Consider the following 17841-nt stretch of genomic DNA (forward strand, 5'->3'; position numbering starts at 1 on the left):
TAAAACTGTTGCAATATTTTGATATCTCCGGGTGAATTGAAATGGTTTAACAGAATTTTCTGGAAATTTTAAATTTCTGCGGGAAGAACAAAGCTTTTTAAGATGTTGAGTGTAGTGTGGAAAATATCATTTTATTTTTCATTTTTATTTATGTGTATTTTTATTTAAATGCTAATTCTACACTCCGGAAGAAAATATCAGAAAATTTAGAAAAATACAATGTTCAGGCTCATGTGTTTTTTAATTAAGTCTTGAGGAAGGCTTGAAAGGCTGTCTTTTACATGAGTTTTGGATGATTATTTTCTAACGACCATTGAAAAAGTTGATTAACTTTGAGAAGTGATGAACAGTATTTATTAAAAATGTATGAATCTCACGTTTCTAAAAAAAATCCACCATTTTCCATCACGATCTAAAACCGACAATTTTGAGATGTGACCTACTTGCACGAAACAGACCACCTAAATGTTCTGTGATAGCCACATTAGTAGAAAATATCGTCCCGAAAAGTAGGACACAACATAAAGATCCGAGAAGACTGGCAGACATTACTCTGGAACTGGGGAAGCGACACTTGTTTTGCCAAAGCTACGAAAAATCCCAAAAAAGCCGAAAAAAAGATAAAAATAAACCGGTAAAACCCCCAAAAGTTTTGTGGGTTTTACTTCTTTTTTCGTTTTTTTTGTGATATTCCGGCTTGAGAAAAATAGTGTCGACTCCCCCCCCCCCCCCCCCCCCTTATATGGAAAAACCATTAATATGATTTTTGAAATATTTTTTTAAAATTACAATCTATTGATAGACTCAAAAACCAAACTGAGGTTTTGGAAATTGAAAAAAAGACAAAACAGGCAATGTTAGAATACAACAGAAAGAGCACTGAAAATTTAAAAATTTGGTGAAAATTTGAAATTTTTTGAATTTTTCGAAGGTTGGGATAAGTTTTGGGAAAATGTTGTTGAGCAACACTCCCAAATTCCATTAAACAAAAAATGGCGTTTTTTTGCATTGAATCCTTTTTTTTTTGACTCAAGAACCTGATGGCGCACCTGTTTAATGTTCACGGCGCACCAGGGCGCCGCGGTGCACAGTTTGAGAAGCACTGCTAAGGGGGCATCCTGATTCGGGCCACGATACAAGACCTTCTACATTTTGATGTCCGTGCTAAGGGACGATTTACGTGTCTTGTACTTGATCGTTGCCCGAAACGGTCTGAGCACTACAAATGCTAATTAAATACTAGGAATAGATTTGCAAACCAGAGTATAACGTATAGCACAACTTAACAAACGTACAAAACAAACTGGAGACCTTTTAATTCCTATCTTTATCATATACTAGCACAGGGACGTGTTCCGCCAAGTCATCTGTATGGGAGCCCTCCGTTCCAGAGACCGGAGAGGTCTCACACCAAGCTAAGAACCTTCCCCGGCGCCAAAAATAGCCGCATACAAAATTTCACACCGATCGGTTCAGTAGTTTCCAAATGCTTAAAGATCAGCCAGACAGACAGACAGAAATTCATTTATATACACTAGCTGTCCCGGCAAACGTCGTTCTTCTTCGCAAAGCCATCTGTATGGGAGCCCTCCTTTCCAGAGGGGGGAAGGGTTCTCACACTATGCTAAGAACCTTCTCCGGCCTCATGCTTCCCTGCATACAATATTTCACACCAATCGGTTCAGTAGTTTCCGAATGCATAACGGTCAGACAGACAGACAGACAGAAATTAATTTTTCTATATATGTAGTTTTTTTTTTTTACATCCTACATACATACTCACGGGCCCATATAGCCGAGGCGGTAAACGCACGGGTATTCAGCATGACCATGCTGAGGGTGACGGGTTCGATTCCCGGTCGGTCCAGGATCTTTTCGTAAAGGAAATTTCCTTGACTTCCTTGGGCATAGAGTATCTTCGTGCCTGCCACACGATATACGCATGCAAAATGGTCATTGGCAGAGGAAGCTCTCAGTTAATAACTGTGGAAGTGCTCATAGAACACTAAGCTGAGAAGCAGGCTTTGTCCCAATGAGGACGTTACGCCAAGAAGAGACAGAGAGATACATACTCACGATTATTATGTGTAAAAATTATGGTAATCCATTCACTACTCTGGGTGTTATAATGCCAAAAAGTTGAAAAATCATGAAAAAGTGTAAAAAACGGTAATTTTTAAGAAGTTACCAATTTGCAGTAACTTTGTTCAATCACTTTTTTTGGAAATCTATATTCTGGCATAGAAATAGGGTATTGGTTCCCTTATTAAGCATATGGATCCCATTTTCAATATCACAATGAGTATATCACCTATGGATTCGCCGCATCGATATTTTGAGAATTTCTTAGTAATTTTGTAATTTAGCTTTATTATTAACGATAACCGTTTAGTGACGTTCTTAGTAGAAGTGTTAACTGTCGAATGGTTATGAAAAAATGATAATCAGAGCAAATCACTTTTCTGATTCTCAGCTACATTGGCTACATGATATGTCATAGTGTGGTGTGCATAAACGTAATTTTGAAAAAACTTTCCTCGCGGTGCCGTGCCTTGATCACGGTCTGTTGATCTGTAGGCCAGTCTCACTCCCACATATTTAATTGCAACCGGTATCATTTGACCAAATTGTTTTAGTAAATGCGTCTAATTCGAAAATCAGTCATCTATGAAATCGCAAACTATAAAACGCACAGATTTTGGTGAAATCTTCACATTCCGAAAACACACCACGATGGCACGACTGAATTTTATTTGTATTGTTGCAATTTTCCACGTGGTTTGCTCTGTCAAGGTAGGTTCAGGTAGGGCCATAATGTTCTACCGTAGTTTAGAATAATTGTATTGTGTTTGTGATGATGTATCCAAATTGTCGTTGTTTTGATTTGAAATCTCTCTTTTGATTTCCAAGAAGCTATGGTAAATTAAATCTTGGGCATTCTTAATATTTTTTTAAATCGGAATGCGTAAAGCTGAAACTTTCTTTCTCCATTCCAAAGGCAACAAAGTACTACCAAGTGGACAGGTACGCATTGTGTGATGGTGTTACTGACAGTGCAGTAAAGTTTAGTGACATGCAGATCGTGGGTAAGAAGCAAGCCATAAGTCTCACCGGAACTATGGAGGCAATCAGAAACGTAAAGCCGCCGGTTCAGGTAATTCGTCTTATTCACCAAGTAGAGGTAAAACTAAATTTCACTAATTTATCTGCATTTTTTCAGTTCCGGCTCTCGGTGAACCGTTGCGACTTGGATAAAACAAACTGTGAACCATTCGACACCATTACGCTGGACGATGTGTGTCCAATTTTCAATGAAAACCATTTCGTGAAGGCATACATGGGCTTCTTTTCGCCACCATTGAGTTGCCCAATGCAGATTGTAATACTGTTAATTTATAAACTTATTTTTAGAGAATAATTTAAAAAAATCTATTCCACAGGGAAAACACACGGCTAAAAACACAAATCTGGACATGAGAGTGTTTGAAGGGTTCTCGATCGGTAACGCTCATTGGCAGACGGAAATGAGAATAGTCGATGGAAACAACAAAACGGAAATTTGCGTCTGGACGGAAATAACCATCACCGAAAAGGAAATGTAGATAAAATCAGGGTGAAAGCTTAAACTAATTATTATAGCCGAAATAATGAACAATTTGAATATTGTATGTATGTGTTAACCATTGTAGAATTAATCACATTCCTTGTACTGTAACGGCAACATCAAACTTCAACTCTGCTCTTCGGTTGGGCGGCATTGAGAAAGGTTTTTACTCTCTCTCCCACGATGACATTGGATACAGGTATACTTCGATTTAGTAGACCCTTGACTATATAGACCCTCGATTTCTTCGATTTTATGTACATTTAAATGGTAAAGTTTTTAATATCAAATCAGTATAAACCTGGCAGTTTGTATTATGATAACATAATGCAGGGGTTTTCAGCCTTTTGACACGCGGAGCTCTTCATATCAATAATTTGTTTTGTGGAGCACCCATAATAGCACCAATGTCAATCATACCGCATATAAAATCAGGCCAAACATGTCTAAAGGTCCTATCTGCAGAAGAGAGGCTCTCTTTGGTTTCCCTCTCTTTCGTTAATATCTCAGCTGTTTATTTGTATTATGATTCTTTTCTTGCATTGAACGATGGTCAAAACAATCGTCTTTCGATTTATACTGTAAAAATAGTTGAAAAGTGTACCATTACATTGCAATAATTGAAAGAGAAAGTGAACAAAGAGAGCCTCTCAAATGCAGATAGGACCTATTGAAATGTTTGGCCTGAAATGTAAGCTAATCTGAATACCTGGTTTGGTAAATATTCAAAATAGTAGGCACTTACCTTGCACAATCAGTGCTCCCAGTGCAGCAGCCTCCCCAATAGAGCAGTACAATCGGCCATGTCGGAGATCTCGCTTCAACTGTTGGAATAGCATCACCTTCCCGTAGCCCGTCAGTCGACATGGATCAGCTGGGTAGAATTTAACACGAAAGGATAGCACCAGGGGGTCGACATCTGTAAAATAATTGACATGTGAATTAACTTCAAAGCTTTTTTTAAATCTTCAATCATAAATTAGAAAACGAAATTATATACCGTAAAACAGGGTAACATTAGTCTTTTTCGTGAACTTTGGTAAATATTTCCAAATTATTTTAAATACCAGGACATTTCATCGATACATTGAAATTATATCATATTTATACTATTAATCGGTAGGGTTAATAGCTACTCCATTTTACAGTCGAAAGGTTTTGATTTTTTATAAATAGTCGTGAAAGCAAACAAGTTTCGCATATCTGTCCTACAATACAAAATATACAAGATTTTCAAACGAAAGAGAATAAATGGCGATGCCATGTGATAAAAATAAAATTCATAATCATATTCATTATTCACTCATACATCCATCCAACCGTGCAAGTGGTGCAGATACAAATATCGCCCAGACACGCAATGATTACAAAAGAAACATAAACGTTACTGCATGGTCTATTTTAGACCCAGCGTCATCGTCCAGAATATATGTACCTTTTACTTGTTTGATAATCGTTTTTGCCAGATCCAGCCAGTGCTGCAATATCCACACGATGGTGTACCATAGCCCCACCACGGGAGGAGAGAACGATGCAAAAACGTACAAACAGGAGAAAAGATATGAGCAATGTACCAACGTTAAACTAAGCTATAGCGCCTGCATTTCGCCACGGCTGCATAACGCGCTAATGTATGCCAACTACATAATGATGACACCCGCCACGGCCCCTGGCTGGTGACACTTCTCCGCAACGAGAACTTACCCTCTGCTTGGCAGTGTCTACGAATCGCAGCCCGAAATAGTCCTTCTCGGTGATCTCCAGTTGTTCACAGATGTAGTCCAGCAGAAAACCGCCCTTATGGTGTGGCTTAAATTAGAGACAGAGAAGAGACAGGTGAATTTATCTGAATGTCCGCACCAGTGGCTCCCAACCCAGCCTATAGGTAATTCGAATTACCCCCAATAGTAGAGGCGCTACAGTGTATCAAACAATTGTCCGTACAGCAATTTTTTTATAGGGGGATTAGGGGCATAATGGACACCCGGGGCGAAATGGACACCCCTGTTTTTGCCGAAACCGTTGACTTTTATGTAAAACTTTCAATGAATAAGTGTAAAGGAACATGCCATTGTTTTATTTTTCAAAAGTTCCATTTATATTCCTTTAAAATAACCAAAATATCATTGAAATTGAAGTATGTTTTTCATATGGTGGATTTCTTATAATTTCGAAGCAGCAGCAAATAAGGTATCACGAGAGATTGAGTGTGTCCACCATACAAACAAGTAAATTGTTAGCTTATCTACATGTATACGTAGATTTAGCAATGGATGAAGTATTATATATTTAATCAGAACACACTGTAATTAGCAATTTCAATGTTGTAGTCTATTCGGGGCGAAATGAACACTGGCAATTATGAATGGATGTACGCGCGTTGCATACTGTTAGGCGTTTTAGAGAGTTTGAAAAAATTCAATCCGATTATTTTAACCTAAAATTTATTTAATTAACTTTGAAGTTATGTAAACTCGTCTAAGATGGAGTATTATATCTGTGGTATTGATCTCCGTTGGCAAATTACTTAACTGGTCGATATTCTCAAAGATACAGCATAAAATATGCAGGGGTGTCCATTATGCCCCGATGGGTGTCCATTTCGCCCCGTACCTTTGCTGCCACCCTAAAAAAACACACGGTTTTCAATTCATTATTTCTTCACAATAATGACATTTTACCAGCTGTAAATGATTGAAATACGTAGGAAACAGGTTAAAGTTGTAAGCCAGCTGATAATATGTTAAGTTTTTGTCTGTTATACAGGCCTAACTTACTCATTCGCTTAGGGTGTCCATTATGCCCCTAATCCCCCTACGTCAATCATAAACGCTAAATTTTTGACCAATCATGAACCATATATTAAAACTCCATTGATAAAATTTTGAGCGAGATCGAATACGTTTTCTGGAAGTTATAGAACTTTTTGTAAAACTTATAAGATTTTTGAACACATTTTTAAAACATTATATCTCAATATGTAGGGGGGGTGGGGGTAAGATGGACCGGGTGGGTAAGACGGACCACTGACTAGAACTGCCACTTAAGAGCTGAAATTGGTTTTTCTTTCTCGATTAACTCTATCTTCTTATCAGTTGATGATTATTAAACCACTCCATGAAAGAATACATATGTCAAAAGTGCAAAAAATAAAGAATCATTTACCTGACTACACGCTTTTGTGATGGGATCTAATTTTTAGACGGCAATAAATAAGCTTTTTAACAGCAAAATGCGAAGTTTTCGCATCTAATTTTGAGTTTCCCAGTTGTTCTAAACTGTTCCATCCAATACACAACGAGATTCAAGTAAATTTCATGGATTATGGATAACGATGGTGGAATGAATATTTTGCGTTGTGTGGGGGTAAGACGGTCCGCCTTGTGGGTGGGTAAGACGGACAGTGTTGGGGTTACTTTAATAATGCCATGAGAAACACAATAAAACCCACACAATATTGTTCACATGATTGAAATCTATGGAGTACAAAAATGATTGTGAAAGCCGTGTGAAGCATTTCATACTGATACTAGCTGTACCCGGCAAACTTTGTCTTGCCTACTGCATTTTTTGACGTTTCAAGTCCCTAGCCAAGCCCAAGTTCTCGTTCAAAATGTATGGAAACCCGATTTTCAAAAACTCCTAATTTTCCCATGTTTTATGCCTCATAAACCTTCCTTGGGTGAAAACTAACAGAACAAAACTTAGACGACCCAAATCGGACCATCCGTTCGCAAGTTATGCGCGGTCCCACGCATGCCGCTGCATTTTTATATATATAGATTTTGTTTCATTAAAATTCATTAGGGGGATTAGGGGCATAATGGACACCCTAAACATATGAGTATGTTGGGCCTGTATAACGGACAAAAACTTAACATATTATCAGTTGGCTTACAACTTTAACTTGTTTCCTACGTATTTTAATCATTTACAGCAGCTAGAATGTCATAATTGTGAAGAAATAATGAATTGTAAACCGTGTGTTTTTTGGGGCTGGCAGGAAAGGTACGGGGCGAAATGGACACCCATCGGGGCATAATGGACACCCCTGCATATTTTATGCTGTATCTTTGATAACATCGACCAGTTAAGTAATTTACCTACGGAGTTCAATACCACAGATATAATACTCCATCTTAGACGAGTTTACATAACATCAAAGTTAATTAAATAAATTTTAGGTTAAAATGATCGGATTGATTTTTTCAAACTCACTAAAACGCCTAACAGTATGCAACGCGCGTACATCCATTCGTAATTGCCAGTGTTCATTTCGCCCCGAATCGACTACAACATTGAAATTGCTATTTTAAGTAAGTTCTGATCAAAAATATAATACTTCATCCATTGCTAAATCTGCATATACATATAGATGAGCTAACAATTCACTTGTTTTATGGTGGACACACTCAAACACTCGTAATACCTTATTTGCTGCTGCTTCGAAATTATAAGAAATCCACCATATGAAAAACATAATTCAATTTCAATGATATTTCGGTTATTTTGAATGAATATAAATGGTACTTTTGAAAAATAGAACAATGATTTGTTCCTTCACACTTATGTATTAAAAGTTTTGCCTAAAAGGCAACGGTTTCGGCAAAAACAGGGGTGTCCATTTCGCCCCGGGTGTCCATTATGCCCCTAATACCCCTACAATTATGCGCCTCCACGTGTATCTCAATATCCTTGGAAACACTTGGTTGATAATAAAAACACAATAAAAAACTTAATTGCAAGCAAGAAGTTGCAGGAAGTTGTAATTTGATTCCACATTCCATTTTCTATCTGATATAACGGGAATTAACGCATGTGACGAATCAAATTTCTAGCCTACTTGGACTTTTTTGTTGGTCAATCGTACACGGAGACACTCAAGTATCTAAGAGTCTGTGTCAATTAGGAAATTAAAATTAATTTTTACTTAAATTTGACAGATCGACACTTAAACTTAACAGTTCTCCTACGGAAATAATTACGTTACCGTCAAATTTAAGTGAAAATTTATTTTAATTTCCCAATTGACACAGACCCTAAATGTGAGTACTTTCAAACTTATTTTTGAGTTATAATTTGCCTCCTCTCTCATTCACTCTCTTTGTTGTTGTCAGAGAGCGAAGAGCAGAAAAGGTTTTTCAACAATCCAAACTCCTTGCTCGAGTCCTCGAATGACAGATTAATTCCAATACTTGGGATCGAAGGCCCGCCCTCAATCGATGAAATGTTAACAACAGCGAAGAAGAAGTTCTATGTTTGCGTTCAAATCGTTTTAATATTTCGACTACATGTTTACAATCCTATTAATGTAATGGGTCGGGTTGCACAATAGTTATTTATTTAAAAAGTTGCAAAATGTAGATTTTTTCAGCACGAGTCGTACGAGGCTTGCCGAGTTGGATAAATACGAAGAGTGCTGAAAAAATCGACTTTTGTAACGAGTTACATACAATGTTTTATGCAATGATTTTTTTCATTATACAACTCATTTGAGTTGCATAATGTACATAATGCAACTAAAATGAGTTGCGTTATGAACATTATGCAACTATTTTTCATTATGCAACTCATTTCAGTTCCATAATGAACCAGTTCGGAAAAATGGTCATTATGATACCAAAATGAATTAATAGAAGTTTGTGGAGCCGTGCAATTAGGGTCACCAAGCTTCTAATCGCACCATGATATGGGGTGAGGGTTCGATTCCCGCTCCGGGCGATGAAACTTTTCGTGAGAATAGCTTCTTCTCCGTATCCACTGGTGCATGCTCCGTGTGTCCCTTGTCTAGTGTTTAGTTTCATTCAGTCTGTACAGCCTCTGGCTAAAGACGGTGTCCGCGTCTTCTTTTAAATTACACTGTTCGTCAAAAAAAAACTTTTGCCGTGATCAGAGACCCCATTAGTAGGGCAGAAAAGCGCATGGAAAATGTAGAAAAATGCCATTTTCAAATCTGTTGGGGCACCCCTAGAAACTTTTTGAGATGAGTTTTAATTTTATTCTTTTTTGAAGGTTTGACATGAACTTGAGAAATCTTCATAAACACTTTTGAATTATAATTTCTTTGAAATGCAATTTTGGGCACCGCTGAAATTTTCACAGATCTGAGAAGCAACTTTGATAAATAACTAGTCAAAATTTCAGCCTATTAAAGCCTGTATCCGCAATAATCGGGACACAGATGTATGACTGTAGCTCTGTAATTAATCGGTAAAATTGGTCAAATAATTGACTGAGAACTCTTTGGTGTGTGTTTATTATTTGTGCCAAATTTCATAAAAATCGGTGCATTGCTTTTAACTGTGGATGAAAAACAAACAGACGTGGTTTTAAGCATTTTGTACAATCATGACCAATTTTCATTCGTATACTAGATGGTTCTTTTACGCTACAGTTCAAAGTTCTATGATGATAATTTTGAAATTTCGTTAGGAGTTATGATACTCATAGATACACTTTCTAGCAAAATTTCATCAACTTTGATCAATTGGTTTGAAAGCTACTAGTGTTGATAGGAATGAGCGTTGATGAAAATGTTTCATGTTTTTCATGTGCGATATTTGACTATTCATAACTTTTAAATTTCTCTGTCAATTCTCATGAAATTTTCACAGAAGGTAGTTGATTATGTGTTTGTCATGCCTGCAAATTTTTATGATTATTGGTATAGTACTTTCAATAGTACAATCAAAACAATGAAGGGTGCTGACTAATTGTTGTCTGAGGGGCTAAAATCAATACATGTTTCGACTATAAGATTGTTGGTAGTGCATCGATTTTTATGAAATTTTTCCTATGCAACAAATGTAGATTGAGAGGTTTGTGTTCAAAATTTCAGCCATTTCCTTTGCCAAATTCTAAAGTTACAGCGCTGACATGCAAAACTAGGGGCTGTACAAAATTCAATGGCACACATTCTACTCTTTCATTGCTACAACAAAAAATACTGTACCGATTCACATGAAATTTTGTAGGTGAAATGGACACATATCAAGATGTTATTAGGTCAAGTTTGAGCAATTTCAATGCATCTATTGCACAGTTACAGCTGTGTTTCTGTGTCCCGATTATTGCGGATACAGGCTTTACGACATTCCATTTCATTGATACATATCCGCAAAGGCTTAACTTCGACTTATATAGTGAAAATCTTTTAAGTTTTTTTTTTTAATCTAATCCCATAAAGCACGCCCATATTCATATCCATTTAAAAAAAACTTCTATGCGTTAATGCCGTGCAGCGTCAGTCTTTCGGATATTTCGAAGGCCTCGGAATATTTGATGGATTTCCGCTCCAGTTGGAGAAAACGTTTTTTTACAAGTTCTCCACTAGGTCACTAGATGTGACGTCCGTTTTCCAGCATTGATGTATTTTTCAGTCTTTGAAGTCTCTGACTGAAGAAGATGAAATTTGTTTTTGAAACATCTGGTTTAACTAAGTATGATTCTGGAAAGCTATACGAGAAATTTTAGGATTAGTTTACAAAGGATCCACAGGAAGAAAATTAGATCCGTTCCATTCATTGAGGTCAGCTTGAGTGTTTTAAGGAAAAGCTGTTCCAAATAAATTTAATGTTCTAATTGCAGTTTTCAAAAACTGTTTTGTCGGTTATAAAAATGAACAAAGTTCATTGTAACATTTGACATCAAATGTTACTTTCATAATCATGTTTAAATACCAATTAACTGCGATTTTGAATGCGATGGATTAGGATCACAATTCAGGCAAAATACACTACGTTCACTTAATTCAAGGAAGTATTTTGTTTTGATCGAATTTCGAGTCGTGCCCAAATTTAAATATCCATATATCGCATATGGATGTGAATGCTTTTCAATGATTTGGTGTGTACCTAAGTAACCGTTCCAGATTGCTTGACCTGGTGGATATCAAGCAGTTCCATGTTCTTAAAAATTAAAATACGATGCGGAAAATATATTCAAATTCCAACGATCTCTTCGTTGAAACAAATTTGGACTCAAGTAAAAAAATTTTTCATCATCATCATCATCATATATTAATTGACCTTAGTGCCTCTGGATAGATGGTATTTAACACAATATTAACAAATAGGGCCTGGGGCCATTTGGACAGGAGCACCTATTTTGGGCACTTGTTTCTATAATCAGTCAATTCCAAACCGATTGACTTGAATTGTTGCACATAGCTAAATACTGCGCGTATCTATCTCAAAAATCAAGTCAATCGGTTCTAAATTGACTGAGTTATAGACACAAGTGCCCAAAATAGATGCTCCTGCCAAAATGGTCCTAGACCCGCTGGAACTTATAAAGCAATTTTACAATCGTAGAGGACATTATTGAGCTTGAAATTAAAATTAGAAATATTTTACTACATGACAAATTCAATGAATTTAATAAAAGTGTCTTCAATGGTAATGCTCCAACATACACATTCTTTATTGCGAAACTAACTAAAATGTGATGAAAACAACAGTGGTTGTACGATTACTGATAGTAAATGGGGAATTTTCTCATTTTTGGCTTGCATTTTTTTAGGGTTGCGTTGTTTTGAACGGTCGTGAGCTTAAACCATGTTTTCTGCGCAATGCCAGCTTCAATTCATTGTATTGAAATATGTTTGTTTATTCAACAAAGTTATCAACTTTACCACTTTGGTATATCTAGTAGGTTCTTCGAAGCATTAAGTGAATATAGACAACCCACGAAAACACTGGAAACGATTTTTTGTACTCATCGCAAAATATAAATGTGTTAGATTTTTTTTAATTTTTACACTAGCTTCCCCCGTTAGTAATTTGAAAAATCGACCGGATTTTCTTCTCAAAAATTTGAATTCAATTATTTAGATCACAAGTGTAGCATTTCGAAGTCAATTCAAGGTAAAATAGATATTTTGTCATGCATAGATAAGGATAGGGGCTTGCTTTTTGTAATTGAATTAAGAGAAAACTTCGATTTGTATTATATACATCATAGTTTGATTCTTTCCGGATATGTATCAATGAAATGGAATGTCGCAATAGGCTGAAATTTTGACTAGTTATTTATCAAAGTTGCTTCTCAGATCTGTGAAAATTTCAGCGGTGCACAAAATTGCATTTCAAAGATTATTGTGTTTCAAAAGTGTTCATGATGATATCTTAAGCTCGTGTCAAACCTTCGAATGAATAAAATTAAAACTCATCTCAAAAAGTTTCTAGGGGTGCCCCAACAGAATTGAAAATAGCCTTTTTCTACATTTTCCATGCGCTTTTATGCCCTACTAGTGGGGTCTCTGATCACGGCAATTTTTTTTTTGTCGAACAGTGTTATGATGCTGAATTGCATAAAATGTTTTTTTTTTATTCCATACTCTGAAAGTAAACCATCCAGACAATCTACAATTCAAATTTTCTAAACAGAGGAACACTAGAACCAAAATTGAAACCTATTGTAGCACGCGAACAAAGCTTAACGCGAAACTTTACACGTGATTATTTCAAAATTGTCTTTTCCAAAAGTAGCGTTGTCGTGATCAAGATATCTTAAAAACTAATCAACCTGTTTTTCGTTTTTTTTATTTACTCTTACTTCAAATTTCGATTATTAAACGATTTACTTTTCATAAATAATTGCAACAAAAATGTTTGCATATATTTTAATGCCTACTTTTTTGCGCAAAAGGTAGGGAGACTGGGTAGACTTGATCCATTTTTCTTAATTTAAATATAACTTTCAGGAAAACACAAAGCTAGATCCGTTTTCCATGCAGAATGGCAGGTAAACGTCTATTGCAAGTTTATACACAACAGAAGGCCTTTAAATTATTGTTAAAGTTTTCAAAAATGTGTTTATGGAGGCATGTCTTATGATGTATTTTTCAAAAATGGGTGACACTTGAACCCAAGGAATCGGCATCCCTATCCCACCAATGCAATGTTTTCGTAGCCAACATAACGGCGGCTCAAGCGTGAGGCTCAAGCTGACAGCCTATCTTTTAACACAGCAGCATAGTTTTAATGCTGGGTAAGAAAACAAGAGGACCGTAACAGTCCCTGCTTGATCCCCCTTTGAACACATGGTTTATATAAAGGGAAAATAACTCCAGAGGTTTCCTATTCGTTTTCTTTTTAAGTTTTCTTGTATTTACGATGCATATGGTGTATTTGAAATTGTAAGAATCCCTTAAATTGATAAGGATATGCCGTATTGTCAAAATGGGGAGACTTGATCCCCCTTTTTATGGTTTGTACTAAACTACCCGACACATTTTATCGTTGAATATACTAAAAATCCAAGTAAATATAGACTTCCGAATAGAATTTTATTTTTCACATATCGAATGTGTCAACAATGTGTGTATTGTGTGTATTAATCTGCATTAATTAAAATATGTTTATAACAGCCTTATTTGGATAAATACATTTGATAGTATTTTATTTAAACTTTGTGCTGTGAAATTTTGACACGGTTTGTTTCAATCTTCACAAAGTTATTGAGATTTTTCGGAATCACCTAAAAGATTTCTGAAGGATTGAAAACAAACCATCAGCCGTTGAAAAATAATGCAATGTACAATTGAATTCACTTGTAGCCAAGATATAGTCGTTTGTCCAGTAGTAGTTTTGGAAAAAATATGCTGGAGGAAAATTGTTTTTGATTCCGAGAAAATATGAGAGGAACAAGTCTCCCCAGGAATCAGGTTTCCTCAGTCTCCCCTATTCGTATCGATAAATTTATTTATTGATAAATTATCCGTTCAGTAACACTATAATAAACAATTAATCTAAATTTGTTATTTGTTCGCCGAAAGGGCCTTTTTTGGATTAGGGAACTTTTTTGGATTAGGATACAATAAGGAGCTCATTGTCGTACAGGATCTCTAAAATTTTTGTCAAAATATTCATTGGTCACGTTACCTTATAATTGTAAACAATTTCTAAATAAAATCAAGTTTTCCTCTAATTTTCAGAGCAAAATGAACTAAGATAAAAACTTTTAAACACATGGAAGCCACGAAGAAATATGTACTCTTTAATTCGCCATTATTTTTAAAATTTGAACAATATTTTAAAAATAATTTCAAATATTTAGGAAACAAAAACTAAAAAAGGAGATACATATTAAAAACCGTATTTAAGATATATTAATAAAAAACTTAACACTGTTTGAACATTTTTCAAAACAATTTTTTGTCGATGAAGGCATATAAACCTACATACTAAGTACTTAAAAACAATTTCATGCTTAAAACATAATATTTTCTAAAAATTATCATTTGTCAAATAATCCAATTTTCAGAAAATGTCTCTTAATTTATAAGTTAATATTTTTTTCGTTCTTGTCCGACGAACCAACGAACTCCTGAAGACCTTATCCAGCCATAAAAGTACTATTTTGAAAATGAAATTTGATTGAATGTGATTGAAAGCAATTGAAAGAAAATTATATCCTTAAAAAACGGCTTCTGGCGCGTGGACGATTTCGAAGGCTTTCACATCATTATATGTTCAACGTTATATTTCCAAAGGTATGTGCATAAAATCAATCTACGTTCCTTTGCCATTATCAGATTAGTGGCTCTACTATACTACCCAATAGATACATGCAAGGTTAATCAGTTCGAAGTAGGGGAACGATGACTTTGAAAACTATCGCATTTTTTATGGGTCATACTGTAAAAAGAATCAACGAAATATTAAAAAAAAAATAATGAAGATGGTCTACTTTTTTGGGTTTTCTTGTATTGACTCTAAGGTAATGTTATCCTTATGGATTTACTTATGTGGATTCCACTTGAATGAAGCGTGGAATCTTTCCTCCTTCGAGGTAAAAAATTGTCAACTCGATGAAGTGTCACAAAAAAATGAGGTCGTCAAAAAATTAAGCTGCGTATTTCAACGAAGCCAGTATGACAAGAAAAAATGCTCATGCTCTAAACCAATAACAAAAAAAGTTACAAGATCAAGAGCCAAACTGCAAAAATTGTGAATCACTGGCCCACACAATCAACAGAGGATTATTAACAGATAGAAGATAAAAGGCCATCCTTGGCACCAATTTTGATTTGCATATACAAACGCTGCCAAATAATAACAATGCAGCGTAGACACTATCGCCACTATCAGCTGGACTCCACGATGGCACATGTACGCCCATAAAGAATTAATATAGCTAATGGTTAATTAATTTAGAGATACGTATGCTCCGGGGGATATTTTTAGCTATCATCCAACGTTTATTTTGAATGTCTTACGTAAATCGCGGGTTGTCGCACGTATGGGCCCCGTGTGTCTAGAAGCGGGAGCAACATGGAAAGCTCCCTGTCGCCTCATCCATGTGCTAGCGAAAAGTTGTATGAGTAAACCATGGCAACGATAGATCGTCCCATGGCAAGGCCAGAAGGTGGTGGGATGGAAAAACTGTCGTCGAATTATACTGCTGTGATTGGAAAAGTTGATAAATCAGGCGTCAATAGCATCTAATAGCCCTTGAAAACAATAGCATCACTCATCCTTCAGACGTCAAGCTTCATTCAATCACTTCCAACTCGACGCAGTGCATGGCAATAAACTGTATGAGCACCTCCGCCTTCCTCTACAAGATACTTATTCCACATCCTATTAAATTCAGAGCATTACCTGGAATTCACATTCCAAAACATCCAGATCTTCCAGAAGTCGAACCGTGCACTTATAAACAACATTTCCTTCACTACGACTTTTGAACATAGTTTGTGGCTGCTGGCTTTCCTGGTCCACCTGGGGGATGACCACCTCCGACCGAGCGAATCCTCAGACTACAGTGCAACCACAGCCACAATCGAACTTTTCAGAGCTACGGCTCGGATGGCACACAGCGAACCCGTCGTAGGTTTTCCAGCTTCACCGAAAGTTAAAACGTGTGGGGATCAAGATTAGCGAACTAAACGTGAGGAGAGTGTTAAGATTGCACCGAAAATTTTCACTTTTTTGCACGACTTTTACGGCACTGACATTTTCCGTCGTCGTCCTGGATGCCTCTCACACTGCTAACCGTGTAGCTCCTGGCGTCGAGCGTGTATGCGTGCAACAGGATCCCTACGCTGACAGGATAATTTTATGGCGAAGGATATGAGTAGAACAGTTTGCTGCTCTAAAAATACACGCGAGGGGTGTTTTTTTAGTCAAGAACAAACAGTTTGGTTTCTACCTGGGCTAAATCAGACCCAAGTAACCACAAGCATTATAACATTGCACGAATTAGACTGAATATCAACCTTTGCAATGCGAAATGCAGTAATTCCACACTTGTCATGCAATAATCCTTTAGATTGGCATTATCAGTGTGATGATGCATTGCATTTTTCTTTACATTCGGGTTTATTAAAAGGTGATATAAGATAATTCAATAATTCAACACTGCAAAAACTGAATAAATGCAATGTACAAACTAGCAAAGTTTGCTCTAATAATACAATTATAAAAGCTTGACTCTAATGGTAAACAAATGAAATCAAGAAGGTTGAACAACTTTACGGTCAACTCTAGGCGGTCTTCAACATTTCTGGTTCGACTACCGACCAACTGATTCCCCGTTTGAGCCACCGATCGACGACAGCAAAACCTATTTAGAGATGAACTTTTCTCTTTTCTGTAGGCTGCTATCACATGCCAATAACGATGGAAATCACAATTAGCATATGAGCAGTGTGCGAAGGGTGTTTCAATCGAGGTTTTAATTTTCTTACGTTGATTAAATATCTTTCAAAATGCATTATTTTTTTTTTTTTTTTTATCTGTATTAACGAGATTTTTAGCCCTAGGCTAGTTCATCTCGGGACCCACGCTTTACTTCCCTTCCGAAGGAAGAACTCACATTTTGCGAGTTTGTCGGGAGTGGGATTCGATCCCAGGTCCTCGGCGTGATAGTCAAGTGTTCTAACCATCACACCAGGTCCGCTCCACTCAAAATGCATTATGTATTTATCAGTAATTTATCGGAATGTGATAGTTTACTGTATTCTATTACATATGGCATAGTCGTTTTACCCTCTACTACAATGATTGAGACAGAAGAACAGTTTCCTTTAAGTTGATGAAATATCTGTTGTTATCACTGCAGCAGAAACGGTCCAAGGCGCCAGCGCGTATGGAACTCATCTAGCGGTCTTCAACACTTCTGGTTCGACTCCCGATCCGACGACAAAAAAAATAATGGTTAAAACATTCATGTGTGGGGGCATCAGTACCGTCGATAACGAAACGGTGCTATAAATAGATTTTTGTTTTGGT

The 17841-nt window shown here is 36.4% G+C and overlaps 2 protein-coding genes across 4 annotated transcripts in view; one reads left to right on the forward strand and one right to left on the reverse strand.

Annotated features, from left to right (window-relative positions):
- LOC109404209 (FERM domain-containing protein 5) overlaps window positions 1-16671 on the reverse strand; it is a 31550-nt gene extending 14879 nt beyond the window's left edge. The window contains exons 1-4 of one of the 3 annotated variants that reach the window (XM_029869090.2): window positions 16210-16671; window positions 5309-5413; window positions 5040-5082; window positions 4350-4523 (exon numbers count right to left, since the gene is read on the reverse strand). In XM_029869090.2, coding sequence (XP_029724950.1) covers window positions 4350-4523; window positions 5040-5082; window positions 5309-5413; window positions 16210-16299 — 412 coding nt within the window. In that variant the 5' untranslated portion in view covers window positions 16300-16671. The remainder of the gene's footprint in view (window positions 1-4349; window positions 4524-5039; window positions 5083-5308; window positions 5414-16209) is intronic. The other 2 variants (XM_029869091.2, XM_062851045.1) reach the window with 2 other exon arrangements.
- Window positions 2643-3613, forward strand: LOC109404210 (uncharacterized). The gene is made up of 4 exons (XM_019677046.4): window positions 2643-2793; window positions 2999-3154; window positions 3221-3379; window positions 3441-3613. Exons 1-4 carry the CDS (start codon window positions 2668-2670, stop codon window positions 3600-3602), a joined length of 603 nt encoding a protein of 200 aa, XP_019532591.2. The 5' UTR covers window positions 2643-2667; the 3' UTR covers window positions 3603-3613.
- Window positions 16672-17841: the final 1170 nt, after the last annotated feature.

This window comes from Aedes albopictus, chromosome 2, assembly GCF_035046485.1.
Source record: "Aedes albopictus strain Foshan chromosome 2, AalbF5, whole genome shotgun sequence".
Taxonomy (NCBI): Eukaryota; Metazoa; Arthropoda; class Insecta; order Diptera; family Culicidae; genus Aedes; species Aedes albopictus.